At 38.9% G+C, this 23,474-nt stretch overlaps 1 protein-coding gene across 14 annotated transcripts in view; it reads right to left on the bottom strand.

Annotated features, from left to right (window-relative positions):
- AFF2 (AF4/FMR2 family member 2) overlaps positions 1–23,474 on the bottom strand; it is a 328,163-nt gene that overhangs the window by 82,464 nt on the left and 222,225 nt on the right. For all 14 annotated transcript variants that reach the window (XM_040572852.1, XM_040572853.1, XM_040572851.1 and 11 more), the window contains one exon: positions 3,738–3,789. In XM_040572852.1, coding sequence (XP_040428786.1) covers positions 3,738–3,789 — 52 coding nt within the window. The remainder of the gene's footprint in view (positions 1–3,737; positions 3,790–23,474) is intronic.

Genomic DNA, 23,474 nt, shown 5'->3' with positions numbered 1-23,474 from the left:
AATGATGACTGGAGTTTGCAACTGGGGTGGAGTAACTTGCAGCTTGCCTCATGATCTATAGCAATGATCAATATGGTCCAAAGATTTACAGATCTGAAGTCAGAAGGGACCTGCAACGATCATCTCATTGGGCCTCCTGCGTGTCACAGCCCGAAGAACTTCACTCAACAACTTCTACATCAAGCCTACAACTGCCAGAGCATGCAGTAAGGAAGCCTAAAAGGAAAGGGAAACCACAAGGTTTCCTTGCAATTTGCAACAGTTTGGCACTAGTAATTTGGATTTCCAGTCACCTCTCACTTGATGGAGCCTCTTAAGCCCTCTGGGATGAAATTACAGAGTGCAGCCTCCTTTCAAGAATCTTTTTCTTGGTGATACGTTGCTAGGCCATCATAATGCACACTTAGCCTCTTTCTGGCTGAATCAAGAAGTCGTAACACTCATATTAAGAAGGGTTCTCCAGATCATGTTTATAGCTCTTAGGAACCACTTCCAGTTATTCAAAATCCTGGTTGAAAAGGTAATGTTAAAAAGTGGACAGTGTGTTCAGTAACAACCCTGCTAATAATATCTACAGACTAAATACCTTCCACTGACTTCAAACTGATAGCTCTCAATTTATCCAGAAATCGGCCTCAGCCTCCTAATTACATGACTGACCAGAGCAATCGTGTTGGGTTTCTCCTCAGCAGTGACTGAAAGAGCATGAGGTTCATGGGCCCCTAAATACAGATCAGAAATACATGTGCTCATTCGCAGGAGTGAAAAAATACAACAGGAGAGTTTGGTTTCTTGCAGACAAGCTTCTAACAGTCTAGCACCATGACAAATGGACTACTGGTAGTCTGAGAAGACAGGCAGATAGATCAAATCCTCTCCACGTACTATAGACATTCACTGAAAGTCAGGATGGAGGTGCATTTATGGATCAGTGTCACTACTGCTCCTCTCTTGTAAAGATCGAAGGGTCCCTAGCAATTCCCAAAGGACAAATACAGGCCTGGGTCCTAGGACTTCCTCCTGACTGCTGCTCTCAAAGAATTTCAGCTTCCTTGAAATAAGAGTAAAGCGGTCAAGATAAAAAATATGGTTTTGACATATTGCTTTTATATTAATAAAAATGATTAAATGCTAGCTCATGCTTCACATTGACTGTAAGCTTATAGCAAAAAAAAAAACAAAACAGAAAGATTGCAATGAGAATCCTTCTTTATAGCAATGTTGCATAAACTGTTAGAAGGGTTTTGAGCCGAGAGTTTTAAGCTTTTCTTTCCCTGTCAGAATGCACACATGTATACAGCTGAATTACAATTGTCATTTGCGTGCAAAATCTTTACATTAACAAAAATATATATTTATAAATTTGGATCCCACAGCTGAACATTCAACATCATGTAACTCGTATATTGTAATCGCCTTGATCTGTCCCTCGTGAATGAATATTTTACATATTTTGGGGACGTAATATTTGCAGTCAAAAACCATTCCAGTTACTTTGTTGATGTTTATGTGCCTGACTGGTGTGCCAGATCAACCTTATTTCCAATATCCAGTCCCCTCTCTTTATTTCAAAGAGACATGGCAGAAGCTGCTAAGTGTGAAGGCACGGCCAGGGTAATGCTTGAGTGATGCAGCAGAGCCAATCTGCTCAGCTTTTCAAGGCCTTACTCTGGGATGCAGTGTGTGACAAGAATCTAAAGGATGGACACATATACTCATGTTTTTGGGAAACCTAAAAAGCTATGGGATTCTTTCCTGTAATGTAAATAACACTGTCTTTATCTTCTATTCATGAGGCACCTAAAAGAGAAGCAACCACACATTTGTGGGGGTACAGAGGAAGGGTGAAGGTTTCCCTTACATGCTGGACATTTAAGAAATATGATCAGCATGCTTACTGTCCAGACAGTTCATTTATTTTTTACATGATAGGATGCGTTCATGTTTTGAATCCCTAAATATACGGACCATAAGCTGTTTCTTTAGAAGATATTTGGGAGATCTTAGCAGACTCGAATCAATTCTAATCACTTAGAGTGACATGAAACTTGCACTGCCAAAAGGAAAAATATGTTCTACATACTATAAAATTTTGAGAAACTCCATGAATGTTCCTTATTGTGGTCTCTTGCCTGTCTGCAGCTTATGCTGCCAATGGTATTACTGGAAAGTCTCACAAAGTTTTGGTGCAGTCTGAGGCTTCCTACAGCTCAGGCACATCACACAGCGGCTCACACTGCAGCCTCTGAACTGGGGGCAATGTGACACTGCTCCCCAGCATGACCCTGCCTTTGGGTAAAAGGCATGCATGTACCATACAACAGCAGTAATACTTTGAGAGCTACCAACACGACACCGTGCGGTGCAGATGTAACTGTGGCCTTCCTGCATGGGACTGACATCAGAGACCACACCTATTCAAGTCAGTGTAAAGTGTGTAAATCTGGAGCAATTTTACCGAAATCAATGGAAAATTACTACAGTAAGAAAACAAAAGTAACTCCTGCCTGATAACATATTACCATTTCTAAATGTTGGGCATCTCAGTATCACAATGCCATCTCATGGGAGTATATGGTCAAATTTCCAATAGATCAAGAAACCTGCTAGTTTCATAAGCCAATGTGTTTGTACAATAGCGCATTGCATAAATACGGGCTTTTGATCCTTTGGCTTCAGACGAGGGTGCCAGTCTGTCTTGGTGCAAAAATTACTGGCTTGTATGACTAAGGGATCAACTTACACCAGAAGGTAAATCTTTCCTGGCATGACCGTAAAGGATGGATTAGGTGGGTTAAAAGAGAACATTCAGATGGTTTAAAAATAAATAAGAAAGAAAGATCCACTTATAAATAACATTTCCCAGCTGAACAGACTATGATGATCTTATGCTGTTATAGCATTACTTTTCTCTTTACTGCAGAAGTTTACATATTTAAGCCTATTCCATATATAAAGTAACATGAAGGATGAATTTAACCCTAAGTCTCAATTTTTTTCTGATAAGAATGTTGAGAATATGAATTTCACCGGACTTATTTCCCAGCATTACCCATAAATATTTATAAAGCGGGAAGGATAAAGAATGACATCAGACAGTTTTCTGAAAATGATTCTTCATTAACGTCCCAAGTAAGGCAGAGAGACTTTCAGTATTGATTTACAACTACACACTGAAGATTTTACCTCTCACAAATGGGAATCTCTGAATTACTGGCTATGGGCTCCCATCCCTTTACTCACTGACTGGAACAAAACTTACAGATCCAACTTCATGGGTGCAATCCTACAAATGAATTGCAAAGTGCAGAACAACGCTGCAGTTATGATAGTGGTCTGATGTGGTTATTTTACACCTACTTCCAAAGAAGTCATCAATTTCAGAAATTGAGTGTGAAACAAGTGGAAGCCGTTCCACAGTTAATTAGGTACGATGGAAGATAGAAACTCAGAGCATGTTAACTATTCCCAGATGATGCCATACGTGTTCTTTTAGTCCAAGGCTAGTCATGTTTTGGTTTAGTTTAATCCATTTCACTAAGTTAATTTAGCAAAACTGACAAAACATATTCTCATTTAAGAAAAAATTTTCTCCACCCTAAGACAGACTTAGGAATAACTGTAAAAGATTCAGAAGTTGTTTTACATGCAGGTAAGATCTAAAATAATGGATTCTGCAGCACCCCAAAATGTTTTTGCACACAAACACATTCAACATGCACTTAGATATATTTTACCTGTTCATTGTCATCTTCATCACTGCTGAGTTTCAGATCATCCTCAAGCATTCTGAAAAAAAAGTAGAGGACAAAACAGAATTACACTTAGTGAATTAAAGTTACATATACAATGGCCCAAATCTAGCCTTCACCAAAGTCAGAGGCAAATCTGCCTTTCAATTCAACAACAGCAGGATCAGACCTGTGATAAGTAAACTGATGAATACTCTGTGTATGTATGTTATTAGTTCTTCTGAGATGCTAGGTAAGAACAAATGACTTTCAAACTCATCCATCATAAAGTTTAGTAGCTAGTTCCTCCTTCATGTCCTCCGTTATTTGCACATTATCTCACAGTGATTAGTCCACAGACATCTATGTGTATTTCTAAATCAGAGGGGGGAAAGGAAATTCAGCTCTGAGACTGCTAAAAGCTGAGAAATCCTCTGTGTTTCATTCTTGGTCTAGGGTATTACTGATCTTTCTAGAGGCCTGCACCAATCCCACCTTACCAAACTGAGAGTGCAGAACGAGGAAAATCAAGAAGAGGAGCTTCTCTGAGGTCTGATGGGACATCGCAGTTGTTAGTATCTGAAGGCAGAGCAAAAAGTAGGAATCTGCTAATTCATATTCTTTTTTTCCTTTTTTTTTTTTTTTTATTCTTACAGGGAAATCTCATGTTACTGCTCCTTGCCCTTGTTTAAAGGGAAAGGAAACTCCTAACAGATTTGGCTGTCCCAAAGTCTCCTTCCTTTCCCTTGACAGAAGGAAGAGTTCAATAATGCATGCTACTATGTTAACATTCATCTTATAACATTTATTTATTTATTTAAATGCAAGATTTGGGTATGTTGAAACATACCAGGTAAGAAGCCATATTATTTGTTGTTACAACTTTGCAGGAAAGGTCTCTTCTTTCAAGGTCTGTCTACCAAGAGAGACACGACTAACAGCCACCATATACTTTCCCCTACAGCTTCCCCCATGTCCACACTTATATCTGGTGGTCCTCCTCAGAGCTGATATTCCTTTGGACACACTTCTACCTCACACCCATCTTTTCACCTTGACAAATTCTTTTCTCACAGGATGACATATGAATGAATCAGCACATCTCACCCAGATCTGCTGTGCCAGCCACTGAAAGTGCTGAGCTTCTTTTCTCGCAGGCTGATCTCCTTTACCCACTGCAGGAGACCAGCAAATTGCAATTACTGTTTCCTTGCTGCTTTGATGGAGACCGAAGTCTATGATTTTTTATTGTTAGCCTTTAAATAACTGTAGCAATCAATGGATGTTCTGTTAGGAAGTTTTTCTGTTGTTGTTTGAAGACTGCCAGTAAATCATGGAAGCCTCCTGGCATATGGAATTTTTAAAGAGGGGACAATAATCCCAATGGGGAAATATCTGAAGGTTCGAAGCCCTGCTGGTGCTCTTATAAAAAGAGAAAGTGCAAGGAGATCTTTAAACCAGTTTGTAAGTCATCTGTCTTTCAGTGACCTCTGTTGTCGGGCAGCTCCGTGGTTACACAGTATCTGGACACATAACTACCAGTCATTAACCTCTTGATAAATGGTAGATGCCTCCCTGTAATATGTGAACCCGTAAAAGTGAGACTGTAGCGTTGATAAAGAATCTTCTAAAAGTAAGAATTCTTCAGGAAATATTAATCTTTAGAGGCCTGGATTTTGGTGATGAACAGGAACTTTTTATGCTGTTTATCTAGCAGACACATTAATTTGTTTCCCCAGCGTCATTACTTGCTGTGCCGTTCTCAACATGCCGCCCTACCTCGATCTATCTGCAGCCCCAGATTGTTATCTGCGAGTCTCATTACACACCAGAAGGACAATACCCCCAGCAAACTGAGACCAACTTAATACAGGACTATATCATTCTGACTCTTATTCGTTCCTACACTCCCAGTTTTAAACCTACATCTCACTTTAATGTGTAAATTATCTACTGTTTTAAAGCCGCGCTGCTAGATAATGTGCTCTATTATTATTTTTTAATGCAGATCTAAGAGGACATAATGCAAAGGATTGTTTCATGAATGAAGCCCAAAAGGTGTTTTTTTTTTCCCTCTTTCCAGCTATCAGATTTTTTTTTCCCCTTTGTTACATGTTAAGTTCCTTTTTGACATATTCTGGTTGAAATAAACCAAAAAGGACAAAAGAAATCCCACATTAGATAGATGGAAAGAACAAAGAAAAAAAAATAAAAAAGATAAATGAGTACACTTACTAAACTAACCAAACAGTCATCTGAAATGGCTGATTAATAACTGTCCTTATACAGCCTACGCTGCAGATACTTTCCAACAAGTACAGTAAGCACAAGACATGTTTATTGAATATTGAAAAATATAAAATGGATATAAAACATGATTAGTAGGAAGGACAACTGTTAGAGTTGGTTTCAGATAAACTAAATTTGCAGGATTTATGAGTTCCCTTCAAGGGACTAATGGATGTTTAGATGACTAGAGAGAGGTAAAAAATTGGTTTTTGGTATTTCTTTAGCAGTTTCAAGCTTATCACTTGGAGTATATAATTCTTCTTAGCCAGTTCCGCTAAATGAAGAATATGTCATCTCATTCAGTTACAAAACTCAAAGGTTAAACAACTAAACCACACAGCTTATAAAATGCATCACACTCTTCTGGCAGATGGAATAATTAAAGAGAAACCAAGTGTGGTATCAACAACAAATAGATGGTAGGGAGTGAAGTGAGGGGATAAATTAAAAAAACACAGTATCTGCAAATGAAAGTGGGATTGTGAAGAGTTCAAATAACCTGCTCCCAGAGCAGGCTAGAAGAGGTAATATTTTACAGAAAGTAGAGGTCTAGATGGTCTTCCACAATTTTAAACCGTGCTTAATATTCTGAAGACATGGGTCATAGTAGCTTGTACCATTTAATGTTTCTATTAACTCTCATTTATAAGCAAGTAGCATCTGATCACACTCAAAGCCCAGTAAGGGCTTTTTAAGACTGTCAGCAACCTTAATCCAAGGTGACTATTTCACTGTCACACCTACAGAGGTAACCCACTTCAGCTTCAAAGCACTGAGCCAGAAGTACTCTGTATATATAACTCTCTCAAACACTATCTGGATGGTTTGAACATGAAATTAGGCTCTCTTGAGTGAGAGATTCCTGTAAATACACGTTATCTATTCTGCTCTATGTACCTGTTAACCTCAGAAGACACGCAGACTGGGGATTACAGTGTATATTTGTTATTAAGATCAGGCCAGCCATTAATAAAGGCCAATTTGGTGGATATGTTAAAGTTACAACGAATACCGTCAATGAGGGCAATTCAAAGAGAAAACTGCCTGTATCAAAAAGCTATCTCCAGAGGTGTTATGAATTCATTTTATTTCCTATTCTTCTCTGACCCAGTTGACATTATTATTGAATATACATGTACTTGTTTGTCTTTTCATCCATAGCTAATGCAAAACACCACTTTAGGGAAAGAGTGGGATTAAGTAGGATTTCTGATTTCATTATTAGAGCAATGCCATTTACTCTATCAGTTGAAGTTGTGTCAGCATATTTATTATAATCTACAATTTTCAGAGGTTTGTAATTTGGAATGTGAAATTACTGCAAAGCAGAAACATTGTGACAAAGCAACACATTTATCTGTGTTGTAAGTAGGGGCAATCTCATTGACTGACTACAATACCCACTTCCTCCAGGGATGAACCAGTTCCCAAAGCAGATTGTTCTTACATTACAAATTTAACTAGACAAATGTCTGAATGAGGGCTTTATTATGATGTCTTCTGTAAAAGTCTTACCAGATATTGTAACAATAAAATATTTTTTTAGCAGACTTCAACTTGCAATGGACATCAGAATAAGATGAGATGAACTGAAATCAAAATAAGCTATTTTTAGATCTGTTTACGATGATTTTGGCATAGCAAGCTAAATTTTTATCTTCTCTCTTTGACTCTACACATGTTGTCCAAAAGTATAATTCAAAAAAATATGCTGGATAACAGTTTTAAAGTTTATTAATCCGAAACCCCTCTGTGGCTGTTCTATTAACAGACAATATTAGAAGGTTATGCAAGTCCCACCATGGGTTCTGCTTCTCAGCAGGCAAGACCTTGTTTTACACTTTTTTTCTTGTTCATTTTCGACACGAATGAGTCATGGAGTCCCTCTAGCCACTCCACACAGTTCTTACAACATGAGTTACTGGGTTACAATATAAGTCTAGACATCCTTTTTCAACTGCTCAAAGAAGTCATGAATAGTGAGACACCAAAGCTGCAGAGCAAGATGACCTAGGATTTAATGGGACATTTGGGGTCACCGAAATGGGCTTTCCCACCCATCCATCCAGGGAGGAGCAAAAGCAGCAGAACCTCAAACTCAGCTCTGGCGTCTGGGCTGTAACTTTCTGGGGTGCCACCAAGCTAAGCTGCACACACACTGAAACCATGTGTGACAGGCACTTGGAGCCAACCCTACTGCTGAGTTCAGCAGGTGTTTTGTGCACACCACATTTGCTGGTTTGGGATCCTGTGAATAAGTAAGTCAAGATTTGACTGGGAGATGTGAAATATTCTCCTCCCTGAAAAAGCACCATCACAGTAGACTTTAATTTCAGGTACTTTTATAGAGCATTATAACTTCTTAAAGGAGTACATTCACAGCTCAACATCCTTTCATTGGTTTCAGGTATAACTTATTTAAATGCTTTTTTCAAGTGAATAAGGTCTGTATTGCCAGCAAGCTTCTGAGAACACTACGCATTTCTTCTTGCTCTGCTTGTGTAGGGCCGTGCTGGGAGAACACTGTGTTTATAAGATGCTGTAGGTTTCGTGAGACAGCTTCATCAGGGAAGAAGAGGTGCTTGAAATGCAGCCTAAATATAGGATATCCACGTTCTGCACTTCTAATTTGCTCTCAGATCAGTTCACCGCTGTGCTGGAGCTCTATTCGTGTGTAAAAAAGCCTTGTGGGAATGGAAAGGACGGAGGAAAGGGAAGAGGGGGTTGCAAGCAGACAGTGAAGGGAATTCTGGGCAATTCCCTAATCCTGAGCTGCCCAGAAAATTAACTTGCTCATGTCAAATCACATTTGTACAAAATGCATATCACGTCTGGATCACACCACAACAAACACAAGCGTTGCTTCTACAAGAAGGAGGACCAGCAATGATGTCAGACAGACAGACATGCCATTCTTTTCTTGCTGGGTTTCTCTCTGGTAAAATGGGAATACATATTTAAGATTCTTGCTTTTCAAAATACTCAGCTTTTATTTTGTAAATCTGTAATACTGTCCTTGCAACCTCAACAGGTAAACCATGCTTCTGTCCCATTAGTGGAGGATGTACCACTTAACTTTGTCTGACAAGAAAAGGCAAGGATGAAACAAAGCCTAATGACACAAGAGACACAGCAAAGCTCTGATCAGGAGAAACAGTGGTAGGTGTAGGAAGCATACAAATGACATTGGGAGCTCTCCAAGGAAAGAAGTTCCCTCTTGCTTCAGCCTTCCGCTGATAAAAATGGACACTAAAATGAAGGTTTGTATGACTCAGATTGGAGATGCATGTGCTACAACTAGTTATACTGTTCAATATTAAAAAGAGAGTGTAGACTGTTATTGCAAATTTCACTTGTGATACTTAATAAGACTCAAATCCAGAAAAGGCAGGAATCAAATACACATCTTTGAGGTGAAAAAAGTAGCGCTTTACCAACCTGAGCTACAAAGCCCTTGTCAAACTTGTTTGCTGCAACACTTATGTGGCGGGAACACTGTCCATGCAAATAGTGACTGGCACTGACGTGCAACCTTTTCTACCCCTGAACTTTCCTGGAAATAAGGCCATCAGATCAACACAAGCTATGCCAGTTTACCCTCTGGACATACACTGAACTTGTTTTTCATTTTCCTAGTGCATTTCTCTGTAGTATATAGGACTTCTCTGAGAGTGGTAACTCAAAAGGTATCATGCAAATGACAAACTGTATAATGGAATTCAGATGTATTTCAAGAATGTGTTGCACACACTGGAGCGCAATTTTATCATTCATCAAGGGGGAGGAAGGGGAACTACATGTGTGAAAACATCTAACACTAGATTTCCCCCGAGAAGTTCATAATACAGTGGACAAAGAACCTGGGGAAATGAAAATAAATGGTAGAGTAATACCAAAGGAAAAAAGAAGATCTTTTGTTATAAAATATTCCATCTATAAATCTTGAAACCTGATATTCATTCTTTTGCTGAAATGTGCAAGTCATCTTTAAAATATTTCCTCTGAGATAGTATAAGAGTTACGGTAAAAGAAAATCTCAGAAGATTAAATGGAATTTACAAGCACCATTTACCTTAATATTCAGGGCCACTTGTCTGGTGATTTTATATATACTTAAATGTAGTTTATTAATTTTTCCTTCTCCTTATCCAGCATTCTCCTTTATTACATTCTGGTCAATGACAAGCTCAGTGTGGTGAGCTCTTACTCACAGGTGTAACTTCTACTCATCTGAGTAGCTTCAGTGGCCTGATTAGAACCAATTTGCTTGAAGAATAGATCAAATCCTCAGCCTCTGGCCTGAAATTGCCTCCCTTTAGAAAGAACTGAAGTCATCTTTCGTGTCTCAACCGCCAAAAAGCCTGTGAGCAATAGAGGTACCTGGTCTCTTCCCTCCCACAGGAGAAGGCACACATTAGCCTCAGAACACGGTCAGCCTCCCTCTGGTCCAGTTGATGGAGAAAGATGTCTCGCTAAGAAACACTCCATTTTGTGTTGTCACACTCAGTCTGCCTTAGTGTTTCTGGCACCATATCAGTAATTAGTGTAATTACAGCTGGTGAGAGAAAAGTAACCCCCATGGTTATCTATTAGGTACCTCAGAATCAGAGAGTACACTTCATTACTCACCTCTCCATATCATCTCTTAATTTCAAAAGGATTAAGCAAAATGAATTCTTTCAGCAGAAGAATTTCTTTATCTAGCCATCCATTAATCTCCATGCATAAAAAGCTCTTAAAGGCAACTAAAATATTAAGTTGCTACTAAGTGCATTGCAACAACTGCTCTGTTGACAGGCATTTTGCTTTTCATTAAAGCCAAGACAAGAACTTTGGGAGGAGGGAGAAACCTGCTGCCAAATTTGATCTGCACGTTAACATAGATGGAGATCAGTATGTTTAGCATGAATAATGTTGTAGCATACCCAACACTTTCCTGACTCGCACCCTTACTGAGGTCCATTCTATTGGAAGTTTTCTTTGGAACAGAATTGGAGCAGAATAGTTGAATAGCATGATTAGTTTAAAAAGTCAAGAAAAGCAGTATCTTTTTGTTTCAAGCAGGTGTGTTGATATTCTTGTCTTTAAGCTTTCTGTCTAGAAAAGTGCAATCTCTATACATTGTGTCTCCGTCACTGTGCAATGACTCCTCAGTATCACATGCTCCCATTTGGCAAGTCCTCAGAAGGATGTATCATGAAGAAAAAAGGGAAAAAAAAGGAGAAAGGAGAGACATGAACAAAGAAAAGCACAGCTCCAGGAACAATACAGGGGAGGACTAATCACAGTTTCTAAAAACTCCTGTGTAAAACTTGTACTCTTTTTGAAGTTTTTGAAGAATAAAATGAGGACCCCCACCTTTTCAAGTGTGCCATATTCTGCTAGTGCGTACAAAGCTTCTCCTATTTTCCTTCTGCACAAGCACAACAGCCGATACAATTTCAGGTTCTGATATTTACCAAGAAGAATATATAGTCCAAGAGCCATTTCTGTGATACATACTCATTTCCAATACATTCCGCATGAAAAACACCTGCTTACTGCAACCATATTTGATTAAAACTGTCTCCTAGCCAGAGCACCAGTATTTCCTCTGGTAAACAAGCCTTCAGCTGGCATATTTACACACAAAGGCTTTGGGAACTTAGCACACAGTTAAACAATGATTGATAATTCCATAGCAACTTGAAAAGGTGACTTTAAAAAATCATACCAGAAAATATATTAAAAAGAGTTGTTCACCAGGGAACAAATAACATAAGACTGGCTCGTCTATCCAATGCTCTACAGTGCATATGGAAGGACATTAATTTAATTCACTGATTATATTCTTTTATCTTTTATTTTATTCCATTTTTAATCTGGTAACAAAGTGAGTCCTTCAAGGAGCTGTTTGATGAGCTGTCAGTACCAACATGACATTCACAAATCTTTCTGTATGCACTGTTTTCCACTTACATTGACTAATCTCGTATCTGAAGAGTACAGTCCTTTTGTTTCTGCAGATTGGAAATGAGTTGTGTCTGGAAATCTTAAGCTTCAATAACCTGGTCTGGAGTGGAAGCAGCTATTGTGTTCATTAAAACCTCTATATTGATGCATTTTTTTGCAGCTCTGAACTCTACTTAAACACATAAAATCTTTTCTGCTGCTTGAACTATTTGCCTCTAATTCCAAAATGCTGTCTGCAGAGGTCAGTGTCATGGAGAGAGATTGCAATTTGGTGTCAGTGATAAGAATGACAGCGAGCCCTCAAGGCGCTTTACAGAGGGAGTACGGACTGAGATGAACTCTCCAACACGGGTACTAAGACTGTGTGGAACTGGAGAGCAGGGTGATGAGGAGGGGAAATTCACCCAGAGCCTCCTATAGGGCACAGCTCATCCACAGCTCTAGTCTGTTCCAACCTGTGAGCTCCAGTGGCAGCCACAGCCTGTCCACACCAGCTGTATGTGATGTTGGGGCCAGTATCTGCCCATCCCGCAGCCCATTTGCAGTAGCTGCTGAGGCCAACGGGTGTCCTATGCCTCCAATACACAGCACAACGTGCACAAGGGGACCTCTGCTTCTTTCTCACTGCTCTGGCACTGTCCTGCAGCAGGACCTTGGGAGGATCGGGGTGGCTTTGCAGTCTTCCTCCACAAGTTGACTTCATCCACCCTTTAGGTATAAGGGTGGATCTGAAATCCAAAAGAGATGCAAAGAAAGCTCTGAGGGAGCAAATCAAAGCAGCTGCCTGGACCTTGGGTGCTGAGTACAAGGTGTCAAGTAAATAAACAAAACAGGACAATTTATCCCCAGTTCTCAAACCATTTCCCTACTTTAAACTCTTTTAGCCATAACAAGGCCCAAAAACCAAAAATTAACATGAGAGCTATTTCCCTCCAGTCTCCTTTCCTTAACAAGCTCTTTGAACAGTGTTCATAGCCAATATATGTTTATACCCTGAAACCAAACACGGCTCTGCAAAAGGGCACTGCTTAGTTAATGTTTCTCAATGCAGACACATCACCTCATGTGTTTTTTTCTTTTTTTTCCCTCAGTTTTCCTAACTTACGTATGCATAGAAGGGAAAAACTATTTTCTGTCAAGTATTAGGCCCAACAGAGTTTTCCAGTTCTAACATGGATGCCATTAGGTTCATGCCTTGGTTAAGTAGACAGGGACAAAATGAACTAAGCATGAACAGAGAAAGAAAATCCATTAAAAACAGTAGTAAAAAAGTGGAAAAGAGAGAAGGCAGATATGAAGGATTCAGAGGAAGAAAATGCTAGACTAACTAAATAAAAAAATCTCTTACTGTGCATTTGTAGGATATACACTTGTGCCCACCTTGCTTTGGAGGATGAATGGAAGGGATAGGAAAGGAGTAGATGCATGGTCTCATCTGAATACAAAGCAGATTTTCCTCTATTAGAAACACCATTTTTAACTGACCATTGCCATTACTGACCATTGGAACACTGAAGTTATAGTGCTTCCTAATTTGAAGAAGCTTACAAACTCCTAAAAGGAACTCAAGAAAGCTGCTAAAGCTCAGACGCTGCTCATCTACTCATCTCTTTAGAGAAAGGATAAAGAATATTTGGCAAGGAGCAAGCTGAAGGCAAAACCTGCCAACTTCTTTCACAACACTGGCCTCTAAAAAAGCAGTAGTGTGAACAATGTGCTTCTATTTTAAATACTTCAGTGTGAGTGGACCCTAACTAATCAGATGAGTGGAAGAATGCCAGCAAAGACTCTGACCCCAAGGATTCAGAAACCTCTCAACCTGAGATCCCTGTCAATTTGTCCTCATGAATGAATGGTTGTGGGTGAGTGTCCTGTAACTCAATAAAGGGGTCTGGCTGCTTCATTTCAGTGCAAATGAACAACAGCTTCATAAAACTGGAGAGTATTTCTTTGGTTGTTCAAGAGGAAGACTCAAGGTGTTTAATAAAGACTTGTAAAGGGAGGACTTCCAGTGGCTGATACTGAAAAGGCAATGCAAGGCAGCCATGCCATGGCTTTTGGTGATGTGTTAGGCTATGGAGAATGGGAGTTTTGGTTTGGAAACAGTGTTTGTTCATACGGAGAAAAGAGGAACTTGTCACACGACAGATTTTTCTAGAATGCTTTAAGCTGAGCACTTGACTTAAAGAGAGATTTTCAGGTGTGTGCATTACCAAAGCAGGATTCCAAGAGGGCATGAAGTCCTGTGCGCTGGCATGCTGATGGTGCAGGGTGAATAAAGAGCAGGGGTCAGGCATGGAGAAGATGAGCAAGTGCCCAGGGCTTATTATGAGTGCATGAGAGAACTGCCTGGGGTTTTCAATGCTGAAAACTCATTACAGCTTTATAAATATACTGCTGGACTCTGCCTGGTACACAAGGATGTCTAGGGCTCATCAATCAGCAAAAAAATCCCCATAGAAAGCAAAGATAAGATGATCTTGAGGAAGATGAGTTTTATTTTCACTGCATTAAATTTCTGATCAGTTTTGAAAGCCAATTCTACTGTAGCTGCAAAATCGCACATCCCGAAGTCACAACAACTACCCCATAGATTCAGTACAAACTTTGCAAAGAGAAACGAATCTCCAGTAAGACAGTTCGCATTTATCCTTAAATGAACATCCTGTGGATCAATCTAAAAATGTATAAATGGAGTGAACCTAGCATGTACTAAAAGTAATACAAACAGAGGAGATAAATGAAAAAATACGTAAATGATTTCTGAATCGGGATGATTTATAAGGCACTGAATATGCATGATAGAAATCAAGTACCAGGCACAGTTCTGAAAACACTGACTCATGCAAGTAATCCTTGCTCCTGCAAGCATTATTTTTCAGGCTCAGATCCAAACACAATGCCTGACACTGTTTGCTCTGATAATCACTCTAAGATAAACAGATATGAATAACTGCAAATACTTCCAAGCATTTCCTTTCACTTATAATGTAAAAAGAAAAATTAGAGGATAAAATGAAAATGTATGTTTCCGCTTCCAGGTTTCATACATCATTAATTCTGTAAAAATATATCAGTCTTCATGCTGATACTTTCTCTTTGCTTGGCAAGCTTGAAGAATGCAATATGCTTGATAACCTGATTGAAAATTTGATCCTATTGTTTAACAAAATGAAGATTGTTTCATAAGGGGCTCCACCATGTCTGTGCACATTTTCCCCTAAGTAACAGTGTAAGACTTGTATTTCCCCAGACAGTTGAACATTTACGTTGATGTACTTGGCTGCAGACCCAATCTTGCACTGGCTATAATACAGGAGAATTTTCCCCAGCATTTTGAATTACAGCACTGAAATAATTTAACAGGGCCTTCTGTGCATGTTAAACAAGTTTCCTGATATAGTTAGCTCTTACTGAAAGTTTGTTTACCCTATAAATTATACCACATGCTTAAACCACACTTTGGTCTGAAATCTACAGAGGTTATTATTATTATTATTTTTTCAGTATCGTTGCAAATAGTGTAACTTTGGAAAACCTAGCATTTCCCCACATTCACACACACCCCACATACAAATATTCTCTGTTCTTCATGTTCCCCAGGAAGCCCAGGTTACTTTTGAACTATCTGCTAGTTTGCACTTGAGGAAACCCTCTCCAGTGTTAGAAGGATGAAGCTAGGAGGAACCAAGAAAAGAATATTCATTTATTGGTTTAAAAGGGTACGGTAAAGATATCCACAGCCACTGTTTATACCTAATTACTCATAGCAAACCCTGCAAATTACTGTCATGGTATTGATCCTAGTGAGAACATGACACACATTGTCATTTCCAAGAGCAGGAGAAAGATGACCTCTTTCTAGCAAGGAGATTTAACAACTGTCTCCCAACTTCATCACTTTATCACAAAGTTTTTAAAGAATACATTTTGGTTGATTCTCTGACAGGTAGGTAAATATTGTTTTCATATTCCCAAATTAATTTAGTTATTAGATGAAATGCATGACACCATAAAAAAACCCTTGAAAATCGTAACATGGTCCTCAGTGATAAAAACATTATAGAAAAGAAAAATCCCAAATATTGATTTTTTTTTTTTTTTGCCTCCTCTTTTGTACATTTATACTAGGCCTGGCACCCTGTTTCTTTGGCCACGAATAGACTATGTTGATGTTATTATAAGACAAATAAACAAAAGTATTAGTACATAAAATTGATAAAGAGATACTAAATCTTTTCCTCTAGGACAAAACCTAGAAGTGATGCAGACTAAATTTTATTGGTAAACTCTAATAATGTCACAACATTACAGAGACAAATAATACTATAATATATCAAAATTGTCAGACTGGATCAGGCCCATGGCACATCTAAGTCTGCATCTTGTCACGGGAGACGATTCAATGAGACAATTTGTTGGTACAGAATTTGTCCTAATATAACTGGAAGTAAATGTTGGTTCCTCATGCCCGTGGAGCATATATGTCTCTCAAATTCTTTATTCCAATCTTTTTTTCAGAATCTCTTTGAACCCTGGCTCTGCTGTTGGCAGCCACCTGAGTCCTAATTGTGTGCTGTGTAAGAACATATTTGTTTTCCTTGGCTTTCTGAATGTCATGAAATGCTTCCTTGCATTTATATTGTAAGAAAAGGAATGGGAATTTTATAGGATTTAAGTGGGTGTAGGTGCTTGAGTCCTAGCAAATTTCACTAGGATTTCAAAACTTAATTTCTGATTAGGATAGTTACAAGCAATAATACATTGTTTTTTATATACTATTATTTTTTTACTTTCTCATCTTACTTTAAGTGCTTCCTGTTGAAACTCTAAATCTTAGTGCCCATTATAATCCGAATGTATACCTTTAGCTTATGCCTGACATACAAGCTGTAAGGCCCTCCCAAGCTTTTGCTGAGTTTTGATCTTAGCTCAGTGGGAACAGGATGAGTCCCACGAAGAGGAAATTGCATGACACACCTTGCACTTGGTGCAAAAGCTGTTAATCTACAGATTAATCCAGTTGATACATATGGTTAGGTAGTTGGGTAACTATCAGGATGCAACACTACCTTTCATCTCCTAAGGTAATGCAAAAGTTATATCTCAAATCCAATTTAAATTGGTGCTCCCTTGAGCTCAAAGATAATTTCTCTCTAATCCTCTTCTGGTTGTCTACAGTGTAACCTTCAAAATCTCAGATATGACACTGTAAAAAAATGATCAAGTCATAATTTTTTTAGCACAAAACCGAGCTATTTTTCCTGGTGGCACTATGTTCCAGCTGTTATCAGATTCAAGAATTCTTCAATTGCCTTGAACTCTGCATTTATTTTACTTTTCCAGATTTTTTGCCAATGAAAATACTTCGAAAGTACTTCAGCACTGCTTGAAGAGAAAATAATCTTGTCAGTTTTATTGTGTCATATCTGAGATTATGAAGGTCATGCTAACTACAAGTCTGTTCGAATTGCTACAGGGTTGGGTGAGGTGGGCTTTTTATTTTTTTTTTTGGTTTTCCCCTTGCTCCTACCATGAAGTAATAGGGATTTTCCCCTTTCATTCATCTTGCCTTTTGTTGTTTTTAATCGACCACCCATCAGTGCCGAATTGCCTTGTAACTGTCTGCTGAGCTTTCATTTGACAGAGATAGCTGCTATTGTTAACACGAGCCTTCACTTCAGCCCATTTAACTTTCCTCAGTTTGACAGCTTCACAATAGCCACCTTCCATCTAAAGAAAACTGTGATTTAGTAGAAAGGGAATGTGGGACAACAGCCTGATCTGTCACTCAGTCTCCAGTGAGTTCTCCTGGCATAAAGTTCCCCCACAAAGCCAGAGGATGAAATACTACACAAAAATAAGACGGCCATGAGGCATGCTCAGTTATATATTCTGGTAAAATCTAAGCAGCAATCATGCTTAAAAATACAGCCCTTTCCTGTCTGTAATACTCTGTGCTGGGCAGCAAAATAAATATTTTGATTGATTTTAAATTTCTATTTTTTACTTATATTCCAGATCAATGTTTGACGTTTTTCCTCTCTTTTATTCAGCTAGCAATTGTTCTCAAATTGACCTACAACAACTCCTAGTGGAAACAGTATGTCACAAGTAAATTAAAGCTTTCATTGGGCCAGTCATTGGTCCTGCTCCGCATAAGTCTACATGAAAACATGCGGATGAATTAAGAGCCTGGATGTCTTCTCTTACTGACAATTAAAACCATAAAATTACGGCTGCCTTAGCACAGAATAGCTCCCAACTCATCCCCACACTCAGCTCTCCACTCCCAGGCAGTTTGGAAATATAGTTGTAGCTGAATCTTTTCTGTTGTGCATTTCTGCCTTGTGTTGTTGTGTATTTATGCTTAAATTTGGTTTTATAATTTGGCACAAACGACAAGTCGTAGACATCCCACTATTAGATTTGCCGGCACCACTTTTTTCTCCAGCCGCAGTTAAATAACTGTATTATTTTCTTGTCCAAAATCCTGGATCCCAGTCTGATGAACACTTTCTTGTTAAAAAATGTGTCTGGAAAATGGAATTTGATTACCATAAAACACAATTTATTTCAGTCCATCTATATTCCTATCCTTAGAGCTCTCATTAACTTCAAAAGAAGAGGAATGAGAAAACAGAGTTGGTGCAGCCGCACACTGCAAAAAGAGCCCTGCTAAAGTGACTGCCACGTTCACCTAAGTTTGAAAACCATTTTCTGGTATATAAAATAAACAAGATACTCTGCTAGGGGTGGCTGATCACCAAGCAACACACAAATAAATGTTTGTTTTGCAGATGCCATTTAAAACTTCAGGTAAGGCTTTACAACTATGAAGAAAGGTGCGTTCAGAACTGGAGACAGAAAATCGGACAACAGATAAATTCCAGGAAAAAGAGCTAGAAAACAGTTACAGAGAAGCATCTACTGCCCAGTTTAAATGTGAGAGGGTACCCATGAGGCTATAACTAGGAAGAACACCAGGCCTCTCCACTGTTTCTAATTAGGGAGGACATCCTTCATTTTATAGCTCCTGTGGTCTAATTTGTAGAGAGCCATATCCCCTAAAGCTTTCTGTAAACCAAATTAAAACTCATTCCATCAAGGAGTTTTAGCAATATATGGTCTCTGAACACAATGCATACTCATGGTCACAGAGCACTTCAGGCAGTCCGCTGGGGGCATATTCTCTTTTTTGGTGGGAGGTGGGGAGAGGGGAAGGAGGGAGTTATTCTTTTTCCTTTCTATTAGGAAACAACATATTTCTTTTTAGGAAAATAAATTATTATTTTTTTCTTAAGACTAGTGAATCTGGTTCTTTTTAAACAGTCATTCATTCATATGAAGGCACAGTACATACAGTCTCTTAACTGATTTTCCTGGTATTCTGTTACTTTTAATTGGAACATTTTTTCCTTTTTTTTTTTTTTTTTTTTTTTTTTAAGACACCTCAAAGCTTCAGACTGCTCAATGAACACTGCTAGCAATTTTTTTCTCTAAATGAAAAAATAGTTAGGGCTTTTGGGGAGACTTAAGATTCCATAAATGCTTTTGAAGTTTGCAGTTCTGTCTCAATCCAAAAAACGTTCATATTGTGCGGCAGTTACACAAGCATCTCGTGCTCTACTCTACTGTTTTTTAACCCAGGTCTGAACAAGCAGAGTAAATTCAATCCGTATGCCCATTCAATCCTTGGCCTCTATGCTGCCTCTATCAACAGGAGTGCCAATTAAAATTATAGCTTCTGGATTTGGACACATGTCCATTAGACCTGGACTGAGACCTTCAATTCATTTCACACAGGGCACTGAATAGCTCTGGGAGTGTAATGACTTTTGTTCACTACAATCCTGCTTTGAATTTGAACTGGTAACCTGCAGGTGAAAGGGTCCATCCTTCTATTGTTCGCGCAGCCTATGCCAGTGAGGCACAGTTATAAGACGGATTTGGTGTCACTTGGGCTCTGAACTTCTCGCACACACAAAGACATCATTTCTTGAAAAAACTTCCCTTTCCATTTCTGTTGGATGTGATGTAAACCTGCAGGTAACTACCCATGTAGCTAGAATCAACCAGTGGTGCAAACACTAAGCGAGATGCTTATTTCCCTTCACATGCAAAAGGACCGAGCCAAATTTCTTCCAGAGGTAAGATTTCAAGAAAGTGTTTATCACAGCTGGTATAATTACAGAATTACATGTGAAAAACAACAAGGGCTGAGGGCTCTAATGACTAAGTGGAAAACTGCAGGATAATATCAAACAAAACGTTTACAGTCCAAATATTCCACCAGGTACAGGTCAGACATTCCCACCTGGAGCAATCGCACAGCACACTTTGAATGCAGGCAGGTGAGAGTTTTGCCTGTATTATGTGAGGCGATTTTGCTATAAATTCCCAACTCATTTTGACAATGGGTGGCCGAAGTGTTTCCTACTGGTTCACAACAGTTTCATATTAAAAGTGCCCAGTAAGAAATTTGATAGGCTGCCCCCAAAACGCTGAGAGCCATTAGCCTGGGGAAGCTGATGAAAAGGGGATGCCCTGTGGCACCCACCACTGCCTGGGTGAGTTCCCAGAGCCCCCAGGAGGGCGCTGCTCACTGCTCTGCCCATTATACATCCTCCCTCCTCTCCGCTCTGTATTCTTGTCTCTTTCATTAAGGCTTTATCCACTCGTTTCAAATAAAACAAATACATTCACTGTTGTTTAAAGGCCCATCTACATTTCCTGTGAGTTATTTTCATCATCAGTGCTCTAATAAAGTTATTTCAAAGTAAACTGGTGAGAGAGAGAGAGTTATTGTGTAACACTATGTCATGCATCTTCTCAAACCAGTTAAATCTCAGCAAGAAGTTAAAAGAAAAAAAAAAGGTCTGTTTAAAACCAGATTAAGCACTAGCTGCTAAAGCATAATAAATGGCTCTATTTTAACTGACTGAACTGTGCACACTTAGAATACAAGGGCATATCTCATTTGGGTTTATGCAATTGTTCAGTCTACTTTCCTACCATTTCACCCATCATCAGATGAGAGAACTTGTCAGGCAAAATTATAGTTAATGATGTTTAATGGTGGCTAAGCCCGATAGACTTGTTTATTTCTTTTCTTCTTTTTTGTTGCTTTACTCTCACTGAAATAATGAAAATATTACATGAACAACTTCTATATTATTTGCAGGAAAAGCTTCCATTACCAATGTTAGGTAACATAAAGCTTTATCTGATTTATACAGCAATCTATATAAATCTACTTTTATGTTTTATTTGATTCCAGCCATTAGGCTGTGCTAGGAAGTAATTCTAAAATATATATCATAGTGGCAATTCACTGTACTATACCAAATTAATCTACATAAATCTATACCTGCGTGCAGGGAACCAGCATAGTAACATCACCAGTATGGAGGAGGAATGGATGCCAGTAATTCTACTTGTAGGCTTTCTAGGAAATTCAAGCTTTTTCTAAACCACTGAGCACAATACAAATGTCCTCCATTGAAAATTTCCTCTAAATTAACTGTATCATCATTAGCATAGCTTTTACATTTTAAATTTCAGAATATGACACTGAATATTAGGAGAGGTATTTCCTCTTTATGACTGATCTTAAGTCAGAGAGCTGGAGCATGAATGGGATGTTTGGAACAGAATATCCTTTTAAAAACCTGTATTCCTTGCTGATTTAGAGTTCCTTGTGTAGCTGTAGCGTGTGCTTTGTACAGCTGAATGAGGCCAGCTGGCAAAGTAGGAGAATATCAGTATTCTGACTGCTTTTCTTTTGTTTGAATATTACCTCAGTGGCCATACACTAAATGATGTGAACTTGATGGGTTTGACTATGACCTCAGCTAAACTGAACAATATGAAGCTGGCACATCTGTAATCTCAGGCTTGCTATTTTTCAATTTATTTTTCACCTGACTTGTATTAAGATGTGGTTCAAATTTTAAAATAAAAATAAAAAGGGCCCTTCTGCATTCCAAATCAATCAGCAAATGCTGGCATGCCAGAAGGCAGGCTTCATCTGCCTCTTCACACCACATTTGGTGGATCCCTGACTTATGAGAGCTTGATTTCTAAATGTTTATGCAGAAAGAAATGCTTTACACATCCGCTCCTTCTCAGATAGCCTACAGGGATTTCTGGCAATACTTATATTTTTTTTCCCCTGCCTTCCAGGTTTTCTCCCTGTGGACGCATAAAGACATAGTGACAGCAGGAGTAGGCTCAACTCGCTGTGAGCAGCATCCGTACATATTATTGCTATTGACTCCATGAGATAAGCTGGACATCTGTCTTTACTTTTAGCAAGTTCCACAAGGATAAACACGAACATGAACGCAGGCTGCCCACAGACAGTTTACTGGTGCTCTTTTATAGCCCCATCCCATCGCTGGGCTTCTGTCACTTTTGTCTGAGCTATATTTCAATGTCGGGTCATAAGAGTTCAAAGCACAGTCAATTAATCAAATGGTTTCTATGAACATAAATGCAGTTCAATAACTGTTTCCTATTCAACATAACCAAGGAAATGAAAGGAGGAGGTTAATGTGGAGATAGCTAGGTTATGTGCGGAGCTTTAAGCAGCAACCCTTGATTAGCCATCAGCAGACCAGGCATGTTATCGGTGGAGTTATTTTATGTGAGACAAAAGAACAAACCCAGGACATTTATGGCCTGATCCTGCTCTCAATAAAGCCAAGTTCTGCCATTGACTTATGCCTACCAGCTCAAAGAGAGCAGGGGGAAAAAAAAAACAAAAGACAAAAATTCTCTCTTACAATGCACTGTGTTTATACTATGGAGGATATACAATACAAGTCTATAAGGTGAAATAACTGCTCCCAAGAGAAGGAGAACTGAATATGGGACATGGCAGCTCACATGCTGAAAGGATGGGGAGAAGGTTTTACAACAGTGTAACAGGCTTTTTATCTGCTGTATCAGTGGTACAAGGTGGGGTTTATAATGCTGCTGACTCCAGCTGGTGGAAGTGGAAAAGGCCCAAATTCCTCGATCTCTGCTGCCCAAACATGACCCATCAAACAGGGTGGGAAGCAGCATGCTCTCTCTGCCAGCCACCCTTTTAAGAGAGCTTTTCTCTATCTAGCCTTTCATAAAAGTGTTGGGATTCTGCTTCATATCACCTAAGTCTGGTAATAAAAGGCTGAAACAAGCCCTCAGACCAGCATGAGAATTCTTTCCCCCACCACCACCTTTTTTTTTTTTATGGGATTAAAAAGAAAATAAATGCGTTTCTAACCACTGAAGACAGCAAGCTTTGGAGGGCTTAAATGGGAAAAGCTAGTTTAGATTGAGCCAATTTGGGGTATTGCCACACATGTCAAATAACACTTCACTTGACAAATGGTCCCTAAGAAATCTATGGGGCTATTCAAGGAGTAAGGTGGTGTTTGGTATGAGTAAGGCGATTAGAATCTGGCCCTTGTTTTATTTTCAGAGAGATCTCAAAAATGTGTTCGTTTTAATTTTCCC

Source organism: Cygnus olor, chromosome 13, assembly GCF_009769625.2.
Source record: "Cygnus olor isolate bCygOlo1 chromosome 13, bCygOlo1.pri.v2, whole genome shotgun sequence".
Lineage (NCBI taxonomy): Eukaryota > Metazoa > Chordata > Aves > Anseriformes > Anatidae > Cygnus > Cygnus olor.
This window is presented reverse-complemented; position numbering and strand designations above follow the sequence as displayed.